Genomic DNA, 22096 nt, shown 5'->3' with positions numbered 1-22096 from the left:
ATTAGATAGAGCTCTCCGTACTAGTAGTAGTCTTGAGGCAACTGTACATGTCTCTTGAGGTATTTTAGAGAAAACTTGACTTGTCTGCAGGACCGAAGCGTTTTCAGAAACTGCTAAGATAATTACCATAATCGGTCAAATTATTGGGGGTCCTGGCCTGTTCCTACGGCCCTGGTCTAAATGAGTAATGGACCAGCTATATCCAGCTGTTTTTATAATAAACATAATACTGATGTTATAACCATTGCATGTATGAGTTGTGGCTGGATATCTAGGTACATGTATTGGTAATGCCACAATAAGTTTGTACCAAGTTTGCACAGATATGTGTAAGCCATTTCAAAACGGATACTTCTGTATGTCAGGCAGTAGTATTAGTGTGTAAATAAAAATACCTCAAACTGTATAAATAAAGTTTGATAAGGTTGTGATGGTTTGAGAGTCTGAAGTTAAATACCTCAATGTATGTATGAAGTTGCTCAAATATATGTGAAAATCATTGTCATAGTAAATGTAAAATGAGCTCTATTGTCTGGTTTCAGAGTCCAGCCACGGTACAGGTCTCTGTAGATTCGCACACAGAAGGCGGTGAGCCTGAAAACAATGCATCCGCTTCCATAATTGAGAAAGACCTGAGGAGCCCTTTGGTAATGAGATGGTTAAGGAACTCTTCAGCGGTGAAAGCAACAAAAAACCCTCCAGCCCTAAAAGCACCAATAAGCCAGGTAACTAATTTTTGAAATGATTTGACATGGTAGTATTAAAGGTGCCAAATAAAGATAATTCTAACACGACCAGCAAATAACCTACACACATGTAGAGCAAAATCTATCTTGGGTTATTCTGCAATAAACCACTTGCGTGCAATGACGTCATCCGATCCAGGTGTGTAGCACGGTCGTAAAAAGTAGTTACTATTTTTTCTAACATTGTGGATACTAGTATGTCATGTTAGTATCGAAATAATAAGTTCCCAAGTGTGATTTATCGTAGAATAACCCGAGTTTTTAGTTCTTATGTGAAACAATATATCACGAAGGCCTTCGTGATATATTCTTGCGCATAATTTAAGACCTCAAAACTCGGGTTATTCTACGATACACCACATTTGTAAGTCCAAAATTAAAGACTACACATTTTGAAATATACTATTAAACATCACGATAGCCGTACAATATTCCCCTGAAGTCAAAACATGGGCAGAAAAATGAATGATTTTTTTTTAAATTTCTTAGGCTGACATGGGTGGTCATTTTGTCCTTCTTTCGTATTTATCGTTTTTCCGTAATCAGTCGGAAATTCTTAGAGGTCACATGATTTTAGAATTAATTCAAATGAATATCCGTAAGGAGCACCACAAAATAACTGTATTCTTTGGTATTTCATATGATGGTAATTACACATGATTTGCATAAAAATATGAGATATACAAGATTTAAGTTTCAAATTGACAGTGACATATATTAGGCGGAGACGATGTGTTTAATGTTTAAAAATATTTTGAATTAATATAGCAATATGTACTTACATTAGTGTATTTATGTAAATTTCAATCACATTTTCTTTCTACAGTGTAAGCTAATTTTTCATCTATATTCTTAAAACTATGCTGAAAAGAGACTGACTGAATAAGTTTGCAGATGAAGTTGTAAAAACACATTTATTTGGGAAGGGCCTAAATTGTCCATTGGAAAACTTGTAGTATAGCTGTATATTACTTGTATTATAAAAATGATTTTCATGAAACTTTTGGGAGTTAGAAAAATGTTTAATTCCCTATGCTATAGTTGTAAACATCACATTATTGTTAGGGCATATAATATATTTTGCATCTATTTATAAATTATAGCCTCATTTCGGAGCATGCATTCTTCCAAAAAAATCCAAAGATGTGCAACGGGTTTGTAAGCATTGGAAAAACAACTTTCGGTTTGAAATAGGCCAGTTGTTTCTGTTTAGTTTTAGCTTGATTATTCAAGGAATAGTAGAGCTATTGGACTCGCCCATGTGTCAGCGTCTGCGTCCCGATTTGGTTAAGTTTTTTTTGTAAGCAGGGTATCTCAGTAACCACTTGTGGTAATGGATTGAAAGTTCACACACTTATTCACTGTGAAAAAAAAACTGACTTACATTGCTCAGGTTCCATAACTCTGTTTTACATTTTTACAAAATTATGCCCATTTTTGTCGAGCCCGCTTGCGGAAGCGAAGACATAGTTGTCCAAATGGCTGTTTGGTGTATGTGCGTGCGTCCATCCGGATTTGTTTGTCCGGATCATAACTTTGACATGCATGGAGCAATCTTGTTTATATTTGGCATGAATGTTAACCTCAGTGAGACGGAGTGTCATGCGCAAACCCAAGGTTCCTATCTCAAAGGTCAACGTCATACTTAAGGTCAAAAGTCAAATTCAAAAACGACTTTGTCCGGAGCATTTCTTCTTCATGCATGGAGGGATTTTGATGTAACTTGGCACAATTGTTCGCCGTCATGAGACAGAGTGTCATGCGCAAGAACCAGGTCCCTAGATCTAAGGTCAAGGTCACAATTAGAGGTCAAAGGATACGAGAATGACAACTTTGTCCGGAGCATTTCTTTTTCATGCATGGAGTGATTTTGATGTAACTTGGCACAATGTTCACAACCATGAGACGGGGTTCATGCGCAAGAACCAGGTCCCTAGGTCTAAGGTCAAGGTCACACTTAAGAGGTAAAAAAAAAATCAGATACAAGAATGACTTTGTCTGGAGCATTTCTTTTTGATGCATAGAGGGATTTAGATGAAACTTGGCACAATTGTTCATCATCATGAGACGGAGTGTCATGCGCAAGATCCTAGAATTACTTCCCTTTGTTGTTACTATAAATAGCTTAAATTCGTAACTTTTTTATGCCCACGGCATCTACTGATGCGGGAGGCATATAGTGATTGTCCTGTCCGTTCGTCCGTCCGTACGAGGTTAACCAAATGGGACCGTTTCGTCTAGCATCAATACCCCTTACTAGAATGACTTGATACTAATGCAGGTGTAACCTGTGACCATTCTTCATCATCAGACATCACCTGACCTCAGTTTGACCTTGACCTCACTTTGGACTTAGGTTGCTTTATATGGGCGATCTCTTGGTTAACCAAATGGGACCGTTTCATCAATACTGCTTACAAGAATGAATTGATACTAATACAGATGTAACCTGTGACCAATCCTCATCTTCAAACATCACCTGACCTCAGTTTCACCTTGACCTCATTTTGGACTTAGGTTGCTTTATATGGGCCATCTCTTGGTTAACCAAATGGGCCCGTTTCGTCTAGCATCAATACTGCTTACAAGAATGAATTACAAGAATGAATTGATACTAATACAGATCATAAGATGTAACCTTTGACCATTCCTCATCTTCAAACATCACCTGGCCTCAGTTTGACCTTGACCTCGTTTTGGACTTAGGTTGCTTTTTATCGACTTATATAGGAAAAAAAGTTTAAAAATCTTCTTGTATGAAACCACATTACCTCTGTTCACCCAAGGGGTACAATTTGAACAATTTTGGTTTAGGACCATAAGACAATGCTACAAACCAAATATCAAAGGTCTACCATTCTGAATTACTGAAAATATGACCCACTGCATTGGATCTGACCAAAGTCATGAATATGTTCAAGAATAACCAAACAAGAGCTGTCGCAGGACAGCAACGCTCAACTATTAAACAGCCTTGTTGATTGAATGAATACAAAAGTCGAACAGGAGGGTCATGATGACCCTGGATCGCTCACCTGAGTAATATGAGCTATATGTTTCAAATGTCAAAATGATGATAAAATATTAAGAAAGTCAGTATGTCACATTCATGGTCAATGAAATTCAGTTTTACGATTTGTGTGCGAAACTGTGTATGTCATCAAAATTTCAAGGCTGTATCTTAAAAAACAAGAAAGTAGGTCAGTAGGTCAAGGTCACAGTGAAGTGACATCATATTACTTTGGATCATCAGGTAATTATAATTAAACAGTCTTGGAAATAGGATCAGATGATTTTTTAAGTATTTTTCCTATATAACTCACATAATAACTAAATGAACCCAGGGCAGGGCCTCTTTTAACCCCAGGGCATAATTTGAACAACTTTGGTAGAGGACTACTAGACAATGCATCATACCAAATATCAAAAGCCTAGGTCATATGGTTTCAGACAAGAAGATTTTTAAAGCTTTTTCCTATATAAAACTTGGGACTTCCATAATAACCTGATGACCCAAAGTAATATGATGTCACTTCACTGTGACCTTGACCTACTGGTAGTATTAATATACGTTTAATATGTACCTCACACTGTATTCAGACATTTAATTTGTTGTGTGGTTTGTGTGTCTACACATAATACCTCATAATGTATGTATGAAGGTGTCCATGTAATGTATGTATGATTTTATACGAAATATGTGTAAAGCTCTGTCAAAGTGAATGAATAAACATCTCTGTTGTCTGGTTTCAGAGTCCAGACATGGTACCTCTAGATTCGCACAAGGACTACAATGAACCTGAAAACAAAGCACACATTTTCATCATTGAGAAAGACCAAGAGCCCTTGGTAATGAGATGGATAAGGAACTCTTCAGCAGTGAAAGCAACAAGGAGCCCTCCAACACTGAAAGCACCAATAAGCCAGGTAACTGTACCTTTTGAAATTATTTGACATGGTAGTATTAATATACATTTAATATGTACCTCACACTGTATTCAGACGTTTAATTTGTTGTGTGGTTTGTGTGTCTACACATAATACCTCATAATGAATGTAAGAAGTTGAACAAAATATATGTATACATAGCTTTGTGAAAGGAGATACTTCTGTATGTATAAAGATACTTAATGTCTGTTTTCAGAGTCCAGCCATGGTAGCTCTGTAGATTCGCACACAGAAGGCGATGATCCTGACAACAATGCACCCGCTTCCAAATTGAGAAAGACCAGAAGCCCTTTGGTAATGAGATGGATAAGAAACTCTCCAGCCCAGAAAGCACCAATAAGCAAGGTAACTACAGTAAACCTCGCTTATAAGGAACAGCTAGGGATCTCTAGAAATTGTTCCTTATAACCGAGGTTCCTTATATCCGTATAGTGAACTAGTTCGTTTTAACCAAGGTTTGTTACACAGGGATCATCCTAGGTCAAAATTTTAGGGAGAAGTGACTTCTCCCTCCGCAGAATTTAGGGAGAAGTTGAGGAATTTAAGGAGAAGAATCGGCATAGCATTGAGTTTCCTGCCTATATATATCCACTTTCTATGGGTCTAGCTGTAACTTATAAACAGTAATTATTTAAGGAAATTGATTTTTGCATCATCATATTCATGAATGATGAACACAATTTGTATAGCGAACACTATTTGACTGACGTTTCATAAGGGCTATGTGTTCACACTTCGGGCCGACCTTGAATATTTATATGAGGAAGTTGCTTTTCTAGTACTGATCCTTTCCTGGAGAGATGGTAAGGTAAACTGCCTGCATGTATATGACTGAAATAGTGTTGAAACGCGGCGTTTAACCTAAACCAAGCCAAAATGTTCGTTGGTAAGAATGACCGTAATTTATGTTTATAATTTGTCGGTCATTTCTAACTTCTTTTTAGAGAGTGCTACATGATGACTATAAGATATGTTGCAGTTACTCCCCTTACCTTGCTTGACTGCATGTTGTGTGAATAGTCATCAATACTAATATAAAATAAATGTTCAATTTTTCATTACAAAAATGTTAAATTAGACTACCCATTAAAATCTAAAAGTAGGGTGTTTATGACATACAGTGTATTACGACTAGACAACGGCGCCATACATACGGATTGAAGTGTTAATTAGTATACCTATACTTCTGCTATTGTCCATTTTAGCACCTGCTATAATGTTTCATTGGAAATTTGGTAAAGTGGACTGTTTGCCATTGTTAATCACGTGTAATTAGCACATTTATTTAGGATTTTCGTTCACAATTGTTAACATGAAATACCAAATACATGTAGCTGTCGAACAATCTTGAGTAAATATAGTCTACTATCGTTTAGTATTTGGTTATTTGATGATATATATTTTCTTTTTATCGTATCCGTAAATTAACAAACTAAAGATCATAGAAATGAAATAATTTGTGTTTATTCATGTGCCTGAAAGCGATTTTCATGTGCATGAAAGCGCGTGATTATAAGTGCTGACGTTACTCTGACGTCATCAGCGATTGTCATGTTTATTTCCGGTATTAAATAATTTTTATTCTTTGTCTGTTCGCTATAACCAAGGGGTTTTCCCTTGCATTTCGTACTTTGCGACTGGAAAAAGTGTTCCTTATAACCGAGTGTTCCTTATAACTTAGTGTTCCTTATAACCGAGTTCCCTATAACCGAGGATTTTTACATTAAATAAAGAAGGAATTAGATCGGGGAATTTAAAACTGTTCCTTATAACCGAGTGTTCCTTATATCCGAGTTCCTTATAAGTGAGATTTACTTTATACCTTTTGAAATGGTTTGACATGTATATGCCAAGATGCAGTATTGATATACATTTATGTACCTCACGCTGTTTTTAGAATCTTAATTTGTTTTGTAGTTTAGTTAGTCATGGTTGTGTGTTTATCTTTGGTACATGAATGTCTGCGCTATTGTGGGTTACGTTGTAGTGTGACTGTTATTAAGGAACGTGGCATTCCCTTTGTATATTCGTCCTTGTTCAACTTTCCCCTTCAGGTTCCTCCCCCCCCCCCCCCCCCCCCCCCCCCCCCCCCCCCCCCCCCCCCCCCCCCCCCCCATTTTGCCCCTTACCATTTCCTTCCCATCCATCTCTATTTAGCATAAATTAATACGTACTTGTTGGATGTTTGAAGCAACCCGTCTGAAATATTTTACCATTACAGCTTCTTTTTGTTGTGGGCCTACTATGAAAATGCGTGGCTCTGAGGCTGTGTTTTAGTGCTCTGTGCTTCCGAGAAATCTACCCTTACCTATTATCTTTTGACTACACGTAATACCTCATTTTGTATGTATAAAGTTGACCTTATATGTGTAAAGCTTTGTCATAGTAAATGTATAAAGATACTTTATTCTTTACAGAGTCCAGCCATGGCAGCATGTACATTCACACACAGACTGCGATGATCTGGACAACAATGCACCCGCTTCCATAATTTAGAAAGACAGGAGCACTTTGGAGTCCGAGATGAGATGGATAAGAAATTTTCATTGGTGAAAACAATAAGAGGCCTTCCAACCTAGAAAGCCCCAACAAGCCAGGTAACTATGATCAGGTCTCTTCAGTCTACAATAAGAAACAAGTAGATCTTATACTACTAGATTTTTTAGTAAGGCTTTCGACATGGTTAGCCTTGAGAAATGCACAAATATGGAGTCAGAGGTAACACACTAAGATGGGTCAAAGGCTTCTTAGATAATAGGATCCAATAAGTAGTCCTAAATGGCACTACCTCTGATGCCATACCAGTATCATCAGGTGTCCCACAGAGGTCTGTACTTGGTCCTCTGCTCTTCCTAGCTTACATAAATGACCTCCCACAAAACGTCAGTTCCAAAGTCCGTCTGTGTGCAGATGACACGGCAATATATCTAACTCAGTCATCTGCAGACCAATTTGTCACTCTCCAAAATGACCTAAAACTTATAGAAAAGTGGGAGTTGGAGTGGGATATGGAGTTCAACCCCTCCAAGTGTCAAGTGATCCACGCTACTAGAAGGAAACATCCTATCCCTACCCAGTATTACCTACCTGGAGTCCAACTTGAATCGGTGTCAGTTAAATACCTAGGCGTGGATATCTCAAATGACCTATCATGGGACAATCACTTAAACAGGTCAACCAAGAAAGCTAACCAAACCCTAGGGTTCTTACGAAGAAACATTATTGAGGTCAAATCTCAACCCATTAAGACCATTGCTTACCAGACTCTAGTCCGACCCCAGCTCGAGGTATGGTCGCCCCACACCAAAACTCAAATTGACCAAACTGAAAACGTCCAAAGGAGAGCCGCCCGTTGGATCAAGACTGACTATGGCCGTACTTCCAGTGTATCAGATATGCTACACTCCCTAAACCTTCGTCGACTGGATTTAAGGCGTATAGATTCTAGGTTTTCACTCTTCTATAAAATTCGTCATGGTCTGGTTGCTATCCAAATAGTATATCACCTGACCCCAATGACCCGTTGTGTCCGCTATGGCTATTCCCTAAGTTATAGGTTAATTACTGCAACCACTGACTATTACAAGTTTTCTTATTTTCCGAGAACAGTGTACCATTGGAACCAACTTCCCCACCCCCCACCCCAGTGTGGCCCAACTCCCTTCCCTAGAGCAGTTCAGTGCTGCAGTTTGCAGCCTTGAACATGTCTTATCCTGCAAACTCAAGTTTTAACTTTTTTATATCACCAAAGTTATTTTTAGTTTCTTCCACTCTAAATTTTTATCACTATATTCTTTCTCTATTTTGATTTTGATGCGCAAATGTCTACGTTCCCGCAAGGGATTTGACGTCAACTGCAGATAGATAGATAGAACTATACTTTTTAGATTGACTTTTTGTCAGCGTCTCCCTTATGTTGGTTAAAGTTTTTGATAAGGTGAAATATCTCTAATACTATCAAAAGTATTGAGTTGAAACTTGAAATAGTTAATTACTATCAAAGTATACGTCAACATCAGAGAACAATTCCTATAACTCTGGATTGAATTTCAGAGAGTTATGTCCCCTTTTTTAGCTCGACTTTTCGAAGAAAATGTAGAGCTATTGCACTCGCCCCAGCGTCGGCGTCGGCGTTGGTTAAAGTTTTTGATAAAGTCAAATATCTTTGTTACTATCAAAGCTATTGACTTGAAACTTAAAAGTGATAATTTGCTATCAAAGTCTACACCAGGAGAAACAATCCCCATAATTGTGATTTGAATTTTGACAGAATTGTGCCCCTTTTTAACTTAGAATTTTTGGTTAAAGTTTTTGATAAAGTCAAATATCTCTGTTACTATCAAAGCTATTGACTTGAAACTTAAAATAGTTATTTACTATCAAAGTCTACACCAGGAGAAATAATTCCCATAACTCTGATTGAATTTTGACAAAATTATGCCCCTTTTTAACTTAGAATTTTTGGTTAAAGTTTTTGATAAAGTCAAATATCTCTGTTACTGTCAAAGCTATTGACTTGAAACTTAAAATAGTTATTTACTATCAAAGTCTACCCCAGGAGAAACAATCTCCATAGCTCTGATTTGAATTTTGACAGAATTATGCCCCTTTTTAACTTAGAAATTTTGTTAAATCTTTGATAAAGTCAAATATCTCTGTTACTATTAAAGCTTTTGACTTGAAACTCTCAATAGTTATTTACTATCAAAGTCTACACCAGGAGACACCATTCCTATAACTCTGGTTTGAATTTTGACAGAATTATGTCCCTTTTTAACTTAGAATTTTTAGTTAAAGTTTTTGATAAAGTCAAATATCTCTGTTACTATCAAAGCTTTTGACTTGAAACTTAAAATACTTATTTACCATCAAAGTCTATACCAGGAGAAACAATCCCCATAACTCTGATTTGAATTTTGACAGAATTATGACCCTTTTAACTTAGATTTTTTTGTTTAATGTTTTGATAAAGTCAAATATCTCTGTTACTATTAAAGCTTTTGACTTGAAACTCAAAATAGTTATTTACTATCAAAGTCTACACCAGGAGACACAATTTTCATAACTATAATTTGAATTTTAACAGAGTTATGCCCCTTTTAACTTGGTTTTTTTTTTACTGGCAAAGCTCAAATTCAGAGTCAAGCATTGAGAAAAGTCGAGCGCGCTGTCTTACGGACAGCTCTTGTTAGCTCACCTATCACATAGTGACAAGGTGAGCTTTTGTGATCACCCTTCGTCCGTCGTCAGTCCGTCCGTCTCGTGCGTCTGTGCGTCAACAATTTCTTGTCTGCACGATAGTGGTTTCATTTATGACTTTATTTTAACCAAACTTGCACACAACTTGTATCACCATAAGATCTCGGTTCATTTCTTGAACTGGCCAGATCTCATTACAGGTTCCAGAGTTATGGCCCTTGAAAGGGCCAAAATTAGCTATTTTGACCTTGTCTGCACAATAGCAGCTTTATTTATAAATTGATTTTTACCAAACTGGCACACAACTTGTATCACCATAAGATCTCGGTTCCTTTCTTGAACTGGTCAGATTCCATTATGGGTTCCAGAGTTATGGCCCCTGAAAGGGCCAGAATTAGCTATTTTGACCTTGTCTGCACAATAGCAGCTTCATTTATGATTTTATTTTAACCAAACTTGCACACAACTTGTATCACCATATGATCTTGGTCCCTTTCTTGAACTGGCCAGATTCCATTATGGGTTCCAGAGTGATGGCCCCTGAAAGGGCCAGAATTAGCTATTTTGACCTTGTCTGCAAAATAGCAGCTTTATTTATGATTTGAATTTAATCAAACTTGCATAAAACTTGTATCATCATAAGATCTCGATTCCTTTCTTGAACCGGCCAGATCCCCTAATGGATTCCAGAGTTATGGCCCCTGAAAGGGCCAAAATTAGCTATTTTGAACTTGTCTGCACAATAGCAGCTTCATTTATGATTTGATTTTAACCAAACTTGCATAAAACTTGTATCACTACAAGATCTTCCTTCCTTTCTTGAACTGGCCAGATTCCTTCATGGGTTCCAAAGTTATGGCCCCTTAAAGGTCCAAAATTGGCTATTTTGGCTTTTGCAGCCATATAGAGACTTCATTTATGGTTTTATTTGATACAAACTTCCAAAATATCAACAATAAATCTTGGATTCCATGACAAATCAGATCCATTCGTAGGTTCCAGAGTTATTTTATATCTGATTACCTCCCCTGATGATCGTAAGAGGCGACTAACAGGGTCTTAACACTTGGTTTTGCAGTAACTCTGTGATTCTAGCAGGTATGTAAGTTTTGATTCCATACCTCATGTTTTTATTTCGATGTAAATTATTATTATTATATACCACATTTATATAGCACTCTTTTCATATAAAAATACGTTCAAAAGTGCTTTACATAAAAACATTTATATAATGTTCAATAAAAAATGGGAATTGAACTATTATAGAAGAAATTAAAATTAAATTACGGTAATAAGATACCAAGCATTTTAAATTGGAAGGTAGGCAGATCAAAACATGAAACAAAAATACAATATCATAAAACATTAACTGACCTATCAAAGACACAGGTCAGAGCAGAATAGAACAGAAGATATCTTACATTTTGAACAGACAGAATTAAACGGTATGATGTCTGCGAAATGCATCACAGCATGCAAACCGTCCCGGATGATTGGGTCAATCCCTACCTAAACGGTCCGGAGAACATCCATGATACATCCCACAGAAAAAAACACCGCCAATAAATGAGGTGTAGAACCAAAATTTGTAGTCCTGTTTGGCGTCATATAACCTATACTGTGTTGGTGCGCCGTAAAACCCAAATAAATAAATAAATCTATCAAGATTGCCTTTGATATTTGGTATGTAGCATTGCCTTGTGGTCCTCTACCAAGATTGTTCAAATTATTACCCTGGGGTGAAAAGAGGCCCCGCCCCGGGGGTCCCAATTTTACAAACACATATATTAAAAACCTTTTAAAATATTCTTGTCTAAAACCCCAAGACCTAGGCCTTTGATATTTGGTATGTATCATTGCCTTATGTGAAAATTTGCCCCACCCCAGGGGTCCCAAGTTTTACATAGACTTATACAGGATTTTTTTTAAAAATCTTCTTGTCTAAACAAGAATGTTCAAATTATGTTCTTTGGGTGACAAGAGGCCCTACCCCTGGGATCACATGTTATATGAGTTATGTAGGAAAAAAAAAGGAAAGGATTTTCTGATCATATTTCCTAGACAGTTTTATTATAATATCCTGTTGACTCTAAGTAATTAGGGGTCACTTGACTTTGACCTTGACCTGCTGACCTACTTTTTTTTTTTTTTTAAGACAGCGCCTTGAAATTTGGATGACTAATACAGTTTTGCACACCGATCTTAAACTGACTTCACTGACCATGAATGTTACCTACTTTCTTAATCTTATAGCATCATTTTGACATTTGAAACATATAGCTCATATTACTCAGGTGAGCGATCCAGGGTCATCATGGCCCTCTTGATTTATTAAGTCCAGTACCTTGAATACTATCAAAAGGATTTATTTTGAAACTTGAATACTATCAAAAGGATTTATTTTGAAACTTGAACGAAATACATCTTTCCTACAGGCATCTCAACTAGAAAAAGCAATACCAATAGCTATCTTCTGATGTTGAAAGATTTATGCGACATGCCCCTTTTAGAAATTTTTACCTTCAGGTTTTGTTTTATCGACAAGCAGAGAAAGATCAAGCACGCTGTCCTTTGACAGCTCTGGTTGAAATGATTTGACGTTTATGTGCCAAGATGCAGTATTGATGTACATTTATGAACCTCGCACTGTATTCAGAAGTTTAATTTGTTGTGTGTCTACACATAATACCTCATAATGTACGTATGAAGTTGTACAAAATATGTGTAAAACTTTGTCATAGTGATTGTATAAAGATACTAAATTTTAAATTGTTTCCAGAGTCCAGCCATGGTAGCTCTGTAGATTGGCACACAGACTGTGATGCCCTTGAAAACAATGCATCCACTTTCATTATTGAGAAAGACCAGGAGCCCTTTGGCAATGAGATGGAAAAGGAACTTTTCAGCAGTGAAAGCAACAAGAAGCCCTCCAACCCTGAAAGCACCAATAAGCCAGGTATGTGTGTCTACACATAATACCTCATTATGTATGTATGAAGGTGTCCATGTAATGTATCTATGATTTTATACTATGAAATATGTGTAAAGCTCTGTCAAAGTGAATGAATAAACATCTCTGTTGTCTGGTTTCAGAGTCCAGCCATGGTACCTCTAGATTCGCACACAGACTGCAATGAACCTGAAAACAAAGCACACACTTTCATCATTGAGAAAGACCAAGAGCCCTTGGTAATGAGATGGATAAGGATCTCTTCAGCGGTGAAAGCATCGAGAAGCCCTCCAGTCCAGAAAGCACCAATAAGCAAGGTAACTTTACCTTTTCAGGGTTCCCACAGTCAGGGAAAAACATATTTTTTCCAGGTCAAGGGAAAGTCAGAGAATTTTTAGCTTTACTATGAATAGTCTAGCTATTTTACTCACCCTAGCGTCAGTGCGACACCTTGGTTAAAGTTTTGCATGCAAATACATATGGCTGTTATTAAAAGGTATATAGCCTTGAAACATATTTTTCTTCTTTTTCTAGGTCAATTACCAACCTTACTAGGTCAAGTCTCATGACTCTGAAAAAAAATGTATATGTTTAGCAAATTATGCCCCCATTTGGACTAAGAAAATCCTGGTTTAAGTTTTACATGCAAGTTACTATCTACAAAATTAATGCAGATACTGAATTGAAACTTCTTTGGAGGTTTAAAACTAGTTGGTAGCATCAAGTCCCATAACCATTTTGGCCAAATTATGGCCTCTTTTGGACTTAGAAAATCCTGATTAAAGTTTTGCGTGCAAGTAAATACAGCAATTACTTAAAGGCATATAGATTTGATACTTATTTTTTTTCTTTTTCTAAATCAGATACCAACCTCTCTGAGTCAAGTCCCATAATTCTGACATGTATTTTGGGCAAATTATGCCCCCTTTTGGAATTATGAAATTCTGGTTATAGTTTTACATGCAAGTTACTGTCTGCAGAACAATGCAGATATTAAATTGAAACTTCACATGTGTCTTTGGGGTTATAAAACCAGTTGATAGCATCAAGTCCCATAACTCTGACATGCATTTTGGTCAAATAATGTCCTCTTTTGAACTTCAAACTTCTAGTTAAGGATTTGCATGCAAGTTACCTTCTCCAAAACTAATGCAGATACTGGACTGAAACTCTATAGATATTTCAACATTTAGGGTAGTATTTTCCTGCTTCTGGGAAAATGATTTGAAAAGTCGAGCATTGGCTGTCTTACGGACAGCTCCTGTTATAATTGGTCAGAGAAATTGGAAATTTGGTAAAAGTCAGGGAAATTTGGAATTTGAGGTTGAGGGTTTAGTAATCAGAGGCCCTTCCCTGGGGATCCAGAGTTTTACATATACTTATATCTGAAGAACTTTAAAATCTTCTTATGAAAAAAATTAAAATCTTCTTGTCTGAAACTGGAAGGCCTAGGCTTCTGATATTTGGTACGTTTTATTGCCTAGTAGTACTTTACCAAAATTATTCTAATTATGCCCCTTAGTTGAAAAGAGGCCCAGGGTGTCCCAAGTTTTACATATACTTACATAGGAAAAAAATTGATTTTTTTTCTTGTCTGAGAGTTCAAGGCCTAGGCCTTTGATATTTGGTTGTATCATTGCCTAGTTGATTTCTTCCAAGTTTTGCACACTTATCTTAAAAGTGACTTGAAGTGACCATGAACATGACCTACTTACCTACTTTCTTGATATTTAAGCATCAGTTTGACATGTAGCTCATATTACACAGGTGAGCGAGCCATTATCATTATGACCTTGTTAATAATGTGCTATGTCAGCATTTTAATTTTACCCTGTAATACTGTAGAATTCAGCTCATAGAAGAAGTGAAAGAATAAGAAAGGAATTCAAGAAAAACAAACTAATACTTAGGGTGGATATCAGGACATATTGGGCATCATGGCTTCAAATCTAATACTGAGCTAATTAAAAGGGAATACTGAACAAAAAAAAACAAAAAGAAATGCTGCTAATCTCTTGTATATATGTAAAAAGTGTAAGGAAAGTTCTTTTCAATTAGAATAGTAACACACTGACAGCATTAGTAATAGTGGAAAACTAAGAAAACTATAGTTTTTTATTCATATTAAATGATGATACGTTCACATATTGCATTGCAGTAGAAATATTAATTTCAGATGTTCTTTCCTGCAAAATTAGTACTTATTCTGTACTCAGAATTTTTTAACTTTTGAAAATAAACAGGCATGTCTTTTTAATTTCATGACTGATCTATTATCATTTTTACAATGGAAACTGAACTCCTGAAAATATAAAACAAAACAAATTTCTTCTAAATTATATTGCAGCATATATGACAGTGTTATTAAGGCTGCAAGGGGCCTACCTCAGTAATATTAAATTTTAGTAAAAAAAATGCTATTTTGTATAAAAATCAAGTATGAATAAGAACAAATTTTCACAGAACGTCATATGTCTGTTTGAACTCTTCAAGTAGTAAAACACAAAATGTTTTTCAGTGAATAGTATGGATCTTTCTTATTGTCTGTTACATCTCACTAAAGAAATACAGTGGTTTGCTAAACTGTAACAGACTTTCTTTACACTCTTTTCATCATTATAACTAGAAAGATGGTAAAATTAAGCTGATAGGGACAATTGAGGCCAATATTTATTGATCTATGACCAGCTTAGCTCTGTGAACACGAATTGTTTTTGTCGTGGAAAATTGGACTTTGATCAGAGAAAAGTCAGAAAAGATTATTTTCTCAGCTTTGTGGGAACCCTGTAAAAAAGGAAATGATTTGAGATTGTAGTATTGATATACATTTATGTACCTCACACTGTATATAGAAGTTTAACTTGTTTTGTGGTTCATGTGTCTACACATAATATCTCATAATGTATGTATGAAGTTGTACAAAATAAGTGTTAAACTTTGTCATAGTGATTGTATAAAAATACTAAATACTAAATTGTTTTCAGAGTCCAGCCATTGTAGCTCTGTAGATTTGCTCACAGAAGGCGATCATCCTGACAACAATGCACCCACTTCCATATTTGAGAAAGTCCAGGAGCCCTTTGTTGATTGATAAGGAAAACTCTTCAGCAGTGAACTCAATAAGAAGTCCTCCAGCCATGAAAAACAAGGTAACCTGTTCCTAGTGTTAACATTCTAGTTATTATAGCTCTGCTACTTTGTGATGATTGATCTTGGCAATTGTGTCTTGGTCATTCGTCTCCAACCTCTGATAAGATAGGGAAAGTTGTCAGTTACTTGCTGAGAGAAAGGTTAGTACTAATTAAGAGACCCAAGAAAACTAGAATAGGTTAACAGCTCGCCAGTATATAGTTTTGTTTTATTGCTGAAAAACGGACGTTAACCCTCAAAACACAAAACAAGGAGATAGTTTCAAATAAGGTTTCAGCTTCCTACTCTGTCCTGTATTTTTATATATGTACATGTTGTAAATGAATTGTGATTAATAGAATAATTATAATAATGTTTAAACCAAGCACAAAACAAATCTATATTCACATGCTTATAATAATCACAGTGTGTGACTGCCATTCTCTAAGAAACATTCAGCGCCATATACAGCAAGAAACTAAATTTGTTAAGTTCCTGTGTTCAAAAAATAATTTGGTACAAGATTTCTAGAATGTGTTTTCTGTTACAGTTAAATTGTGGGGAACCATAACTGTTATAAAAGATGAGCAGGAATGTAATGCATTTGCAATGTGTTCTACAGTTTTGGCACTTGGAAGGTTAGTATACTAAAAGCATTATTCCCAGCACCTGCAAGCATTTGAAAGAAGCTGCAAAAATATCTATGTTTATTATTATGGTCCTTTATGGACAAAAAAAAAGTTCTTAATGTAAATAACCTTGAACTGTAAATAACCTTGAACTTTTTAGACTTAAGCTGTTTACTCAAGATGGCTTATATTATACTATCAAGCACTGAGAATAGTCTAGCACACTGCACTGACAGCTCTTGTTACTTTTCTTATCATAAATGGAGAGAGCATTTGTCAGATTTTGTGATAATTAATTGTGTTCAGGTTTTTAACATTCCAATGCATGATCTAATGACATAATAGCGCAAACTGCTGCTCTTCTTGAGGTTTTGCTCCAAGTTCAGATGAGCGAACTAGGGTCATCACAACCCTCCTGTTATTGAAAAGTTGCACATTATAATTGTAGATATTAAACCTGTTGAACATATATTTGTTGTTTACTTTAACATAGTAAGGATTAAGTCAGTTGCAGCTATAGATTGTCAGTAAATGCAAGTGAGCATATTAAATTCACACTGTCCGTCCATGCATGCATCCTTCTGTGTAAATTCTTGCCGGGGCTGTAACTGCCATCCATAAACGGATTTTGCAATAACTTGGCATAAATGACAATGATAGTTTCTTTATTGATATATAGGCCACCGGCCAAAAACAACATAATGTTTATACAAGTATTATTATGCTTATGTACAGAGCAGTGTAAATTTTACAAGTAGGTTTCAAACAATATATTATCAAACATATACACTTAATTTAACATCATAGTCATATCCTTTCCATCTTTGAGTATTATTTATATGATCTGCGAACTGTTTAGGAATTATAACTATATTTTCTATAATGTTTTGCTTTTGTATGCCCCCGTCATCTACTGATGCAGGAGGCATATTGTGATTGTCCTGTCTGTCCGTTTCGTCGTTTCAAACAATGGAATGACCACCTAATACATGAATCGTATGGGCATCTGTCCATTCGTCCGTCCGTACGAGGTTAACCAAATGGGACCGTTTCGTCTAGCATCAATACCCCTAACTAGAATGACTTGATACTAATGCAGATGTAACCTGGGACCATTCCTCATCTTCAGACATTACCTGACCTCAGTTTGACCTTGACCTTGAACTTGACCTCGTTTTGGACTTAAGTTGCTTTGTGTCGACAAGGATGCCACCGGGGGCATCAAGCGTTTATTGAACGCAGCTCCTTGTTTAAATTACAGGTATAATTTGTAATACAATTTCTAGTGTTTATTTGAACTTTTACCGTGGTCGAAAAAAGATATTTGCAAGTTCTTTATATCTCAGTATTTTAATTCAACCGATGTGAAATTTTAATCAGTGGCCTTCAATGAAACGAAACAGAAAGGCATACTAACTAAACAGAACACAAAATGTAGTAGGTAAAATGTGTGTATATTAAAAAAAATAATATCGCTTTATAACTTTAGATACTGCACGGTTCCCTTTAATGGAAAATGGTACAAATATGTACATGTATATCATTTGTTTAACAATTGGACAACTAGTAATTACATAATTCTACACGAAATCAATTTAAATGTATACATACATCTACATCATCTGATATGCTAAGTTTTTAGCTCGACTTTTCAAAGAAAAAGGAGAGCTATTGCGCTCGCCCCGGCGTCGGCGTCGCCGTTGGTTAAAGTTTTTGATAAGGTCAAATATCTCTGTTACTATTAAAGCTATTGACTTGAAACTTAAAATAGTTACTTACTATCAAAGTCTACACCAGGAGAAACAATCCCATAACTGTAATTTGAATTTTGACAGAATTATGCCCCTTTTTAACTTAGAATTTTTGGTTAAAGTTTTTGATAAAGTCAAATATCTCTGTTACTATCAAAGCTATTGACTTGAAACTTAAAATACTTATTTGCCATCAAAGTCAACACCAGGAGAAACAATTCCCATAACTCTGTTGTGAATTTTGACAGAATTATGCCCCTTTTTAACATAGAATTTTTTGATAAAATTTTTGATAAAGTCATATATCTCTGTTACTATAAAAGCTTTTGACTTGAAACTCAAAACACTTATTTACTATCAAAGTCTACACCAGTAGACACAATTCCATAACTCTGTTTGAATTTTGACAGAGTTATGTCCCTTTTTAACTTAGAATTTTTAGTTAAAGTTTTTGATAAAGTCGAATATCTCTATTACTATCAAAGCTTTTGATTTGAAACTTAAAATACTTATTTATCATCAGAGTCTACACCAGGAGAAATAATCAACGTAACTCTGTTTTGAATTTTGACAGAATTATGCCCCTTTTTAACTTAGAATTTTTGGTTAAAGTTTTTGATAAAGTCAAATATCTCTGTTACTATCAAAGCTATTGAATTGAGACTTAAAATACTTATTTGCCATCAAAGTCTACACCAGGAGAAACAATTCCCATACTCTGATTTTAATTTTGACAGAGTTATGTCCCTTTTTAACTTGGAATTTTTTTCAATGGCAAAGCTCTAATTCAGAGGCAAGCACTGAGAAAAGTCGAGCGCACTGTCTTACGGACAGCTCTTGTTACATTTGGACAATATTGTGGAAGTTCACTGGTAGTAACATAATTTTACAAGAAATCAGTGTACATATATACATACAGTCACATCTGGTATGTTAAGTTCTTAGTTGTACTCACTACATGTGCAGTCACATATTTATAATGTGAGCTAATTTCTTAGCTCCGTTCTGGGCTTAAATGCATAGTATACAAAGTATGCTAAATGTTTCAACACATTTTCTGACCTTGAGCTAAGCAGTATATTAAATTTATTTATATTTGGCAAAACCCAATATTTACGTGGTATATACTGTTTTCTTAAAGCTGTGTAAGCTTTACAAATTAAAACAAAATGAAATTCGGACTCAATACAGTTCTCCCCTTCTGACATATTTCACAAATTCTTTCCTCTCTAGGAATATTTCTATCTCTTCCTATTTCTATACCAAGATCATGGTTTGATATTCTTAATTTGGCCAATGCACTTCGTAAGTTTCTTATATTTATCATATTAAGATATTCTTTATGTTCAAAATTTGTTTTGAAACTGCTGTAACACAGAAGTTTAGAGCTGCTTGTTATATTTGCTGTCCAAACTTGGAGAAATTGGTCTTTTAGTCTTTGGATAAATACTTATTGCTTTTCTTCACTTACATACTGATTGTGCCAAACATAGCCAAATCCATTTCTCGTAAGTAGGTTTTTGATTTCAGATGCCCGGTTGTTATGACCTTGATCATCCATATGTAGTAACATATGGACACATTTTTTTACTAATCTATGATCTTTCATATTAAGGATTTGAAGCCAATATTGCAAGCACCGTTTTGTTGCTGTAATATGCTACTTGATAATATGTTCGCCATAATAAGATAACGTATCATGATCAAGGCCCAGACCCCTAGCTCCAAGGTCAAGGTCACACTAAAAAGTCAAAGGTAGAACAATAATGCTTCGAGGACATTTGTCAATAGTGACAGCTCTTGTTCGGAAATATATCAACATGGTAAACTCTTTTTATTTAATTACAGGTGGTCACATTTCACAATGAGACAAAGTTCTTTGAAGGGCGTTACCTAAAGCACAATGAGATATTCACTGTAGGAAGAAGACTATTCAAATGGAAATATCCACTTGTACATGGTAAATTTTCATTCCTGAAATGTCTTGAATGTTTTCTTTTTGAGGACAACACAGTGGTTAATTTGTTAATTTGCTCATCAGTGAAATCAAAGACAGTAGGGTAAATTCAAGTTGGTACCACCTAAGAAACACAAGAAAAGGTTAAGTTTTTTCGCAAGCCTCTGTCCAGAGTAAAGTTTGGCAGGGTGGCAATATTTCAAAGATCTGTCTTATAACATTTTAGGATCATTGTAGTGTAAGGTAGACCCAAGATAAAAGTTGCTGCAAAAGTTTTGCGAAGGCCTAGCATTTTTAGCTTAAACAAATTTATGGAGATTTTGTTATCAGCAAGAGACAGTTCTACCAGTTTGCCTATTGATTTATACAATTACATACATTTCATGTCTTATTGTTGTATGTTAAAACAAAATGCTTTAGGAAGATTTAATTCAGGTTTTTTGTATGTTTCAGTTCCTGTAGATAGCGGAATTGCAGCTGCAGCATCCAGGGAAGTGCTTAAGCATGGGGAAGATCCTTCTCAAGGTAAATTGATAGAAAATTATATTGTTCTTTCTTGACTGACCAACATCTGTTACATTCTATGGCTTTAAAAACTTTTTCTATGTAGAAGTACCTTATTAAGTATGCGTAATGTTTGCTAAAAATACATGTGCATCCAGTAAATTCTTGTCTGGGCTGCAAGTCTTCCATCCATAAAGGGATTTTTAAATAACCTGGCATAAATGTTAACCATAATGAGACGATGTGTCGTGCGCAAGTCTTGGACCCCTAGCTCAAAGGTCAAGGTCATACTTAGATGTCAAAGGTTAACATGGTCTGTTTCATGTCCGGTCCATAACTCTGCCATCCATGAAGGGATTTTGAAACAACTTGGCAAAAATGTTAACCATAATGAGGTGATGTGCCATGCGCAAGACCCAGACCCCTAGCTCCAAGGTCAAGGTCATACTAAGTCAAAGTTTAACAGGGTATATTGTCCGGTCCATAATTCTTCCATTCATAAAGGGATTTTGAAATTACTTAGCACAAAGACTTGTATAGGAAGAACCATCAAAAATCTTTTTGTCTGAAACTACAAGGCCTTGTGCTTTGATATTTTGTATGTGGCATTATTTTGTGGTCCTCTACCAAGATTGTTAAAATTCTGCTCCTAAAGTAAAAAATGGCCTTGTCTGGGGTCACACATTTTACATTGACTAGAAAAGGAAAAGACTTTGAAACCTTCTGGTCTGAAGCTACAAGGCCTAGGCATTATATTTCTTAAGTAGCATTGCCTAGTGGTCCTCCAAGATTTTTCAAATTATGCCCCAGGGGTGAACAGTAGCCCTGCCCAAGGGGGGAGGGGGGGGGGCACAAGGTCATTATTACCTTCAGTACCAAAAAGGTTGATAACTTGGAAAAGCATGGGGATTGGACCCCCAGTCTTAGCCTGGATGTTGGTCCTGACCAATAAAAGTGTCCGAGGGCAAAGTTCATGGTCACACTGACCTGTAGTACCAAAAAAGCTTATAACATAACAATGGTTAGGGCTAGGACCTTAAAACTTAGTAGGGATATTGGTCCTGACTAGCAGATATATACTCGAGGGCAGATGTCATGGTCTATTTCACCATGACCTTTTACTATCAGAAAGATTGTAAACTCTGCAATTTTTGGGGATAGGAACTTCAAACTTACAAGGATGTTGGTCCAGGCCAATTGGTGACCCTGAGCCTGAGGGCAAAGGCCAAGATCACCATGACCTTTAGTATCAAATAACATGATTCAGTGAGCGCTATAGGGCC

The 22096-nt window shown here is 35.9% G+C and overlaps 1 protein-coding gene and 1 long non-coding RNA gene across 2 annotated transcripts; both read left to right on the top strand.

Annotated features, from left to right (window-relative positions):
• The first annotated feature begins 12651 nt into the window (after window positions 1–12651).
• On the top strand, window positions 12652–15958 carry LOC128551527 (uncharacterized). The gene is made up of 3 exons (XM_053532420.1): window positions 12652–12849; window positions 12987–13160; window positions 15828–15958. The coding sequence occupies exons 1-3, from the start codon at window positions 12715–12717 to the stop codon at window positions 15849–15851; spliced, it is 333 nt and encodes a 110-aa protein (XP_053388395.1). The 5' UTR covers window positions 12652–12714; the 3' UTR covers window positions 15852–15958.
• Window positions 15959–16520: 562 nt separating this feature from the next.
• On the top strand, window positions 16521–20836 carry LOC128551528 (uncharacterized). Its single transcript, XR_008368820.1, has 3 exons — window positions 16521–16610; window positions 20201–20312; window positions 20763–20836. It is a non-coding gene; the product is annotated as an uncharacterized LOC128551528 (long non-coding RNA).
• The last annotated feature ends 1260 nt before the right edge of the window (window positions 20837–22096 follow it).

This window comes from Mercenaria mercenaria, unplaced genomic scaffold, assembly GCF_021730395.1.
Source record: "Mercenaria mercenaria strain notata unplaced genomic scaffold, MADL_Memer_1 contig_1219, whole genome shotgun sequence".
Lineage (NCBI taxonomy): Eukaryota > Metazoa > Mollusca > Bivalvia > Venerida > Veneridae > Mercenaria > Mercenaria mercenaria.
Note: the sequence above shows the minus strand (reverse complement) of the source record. Positions and strands in the feature narration are given on the sequence as shown.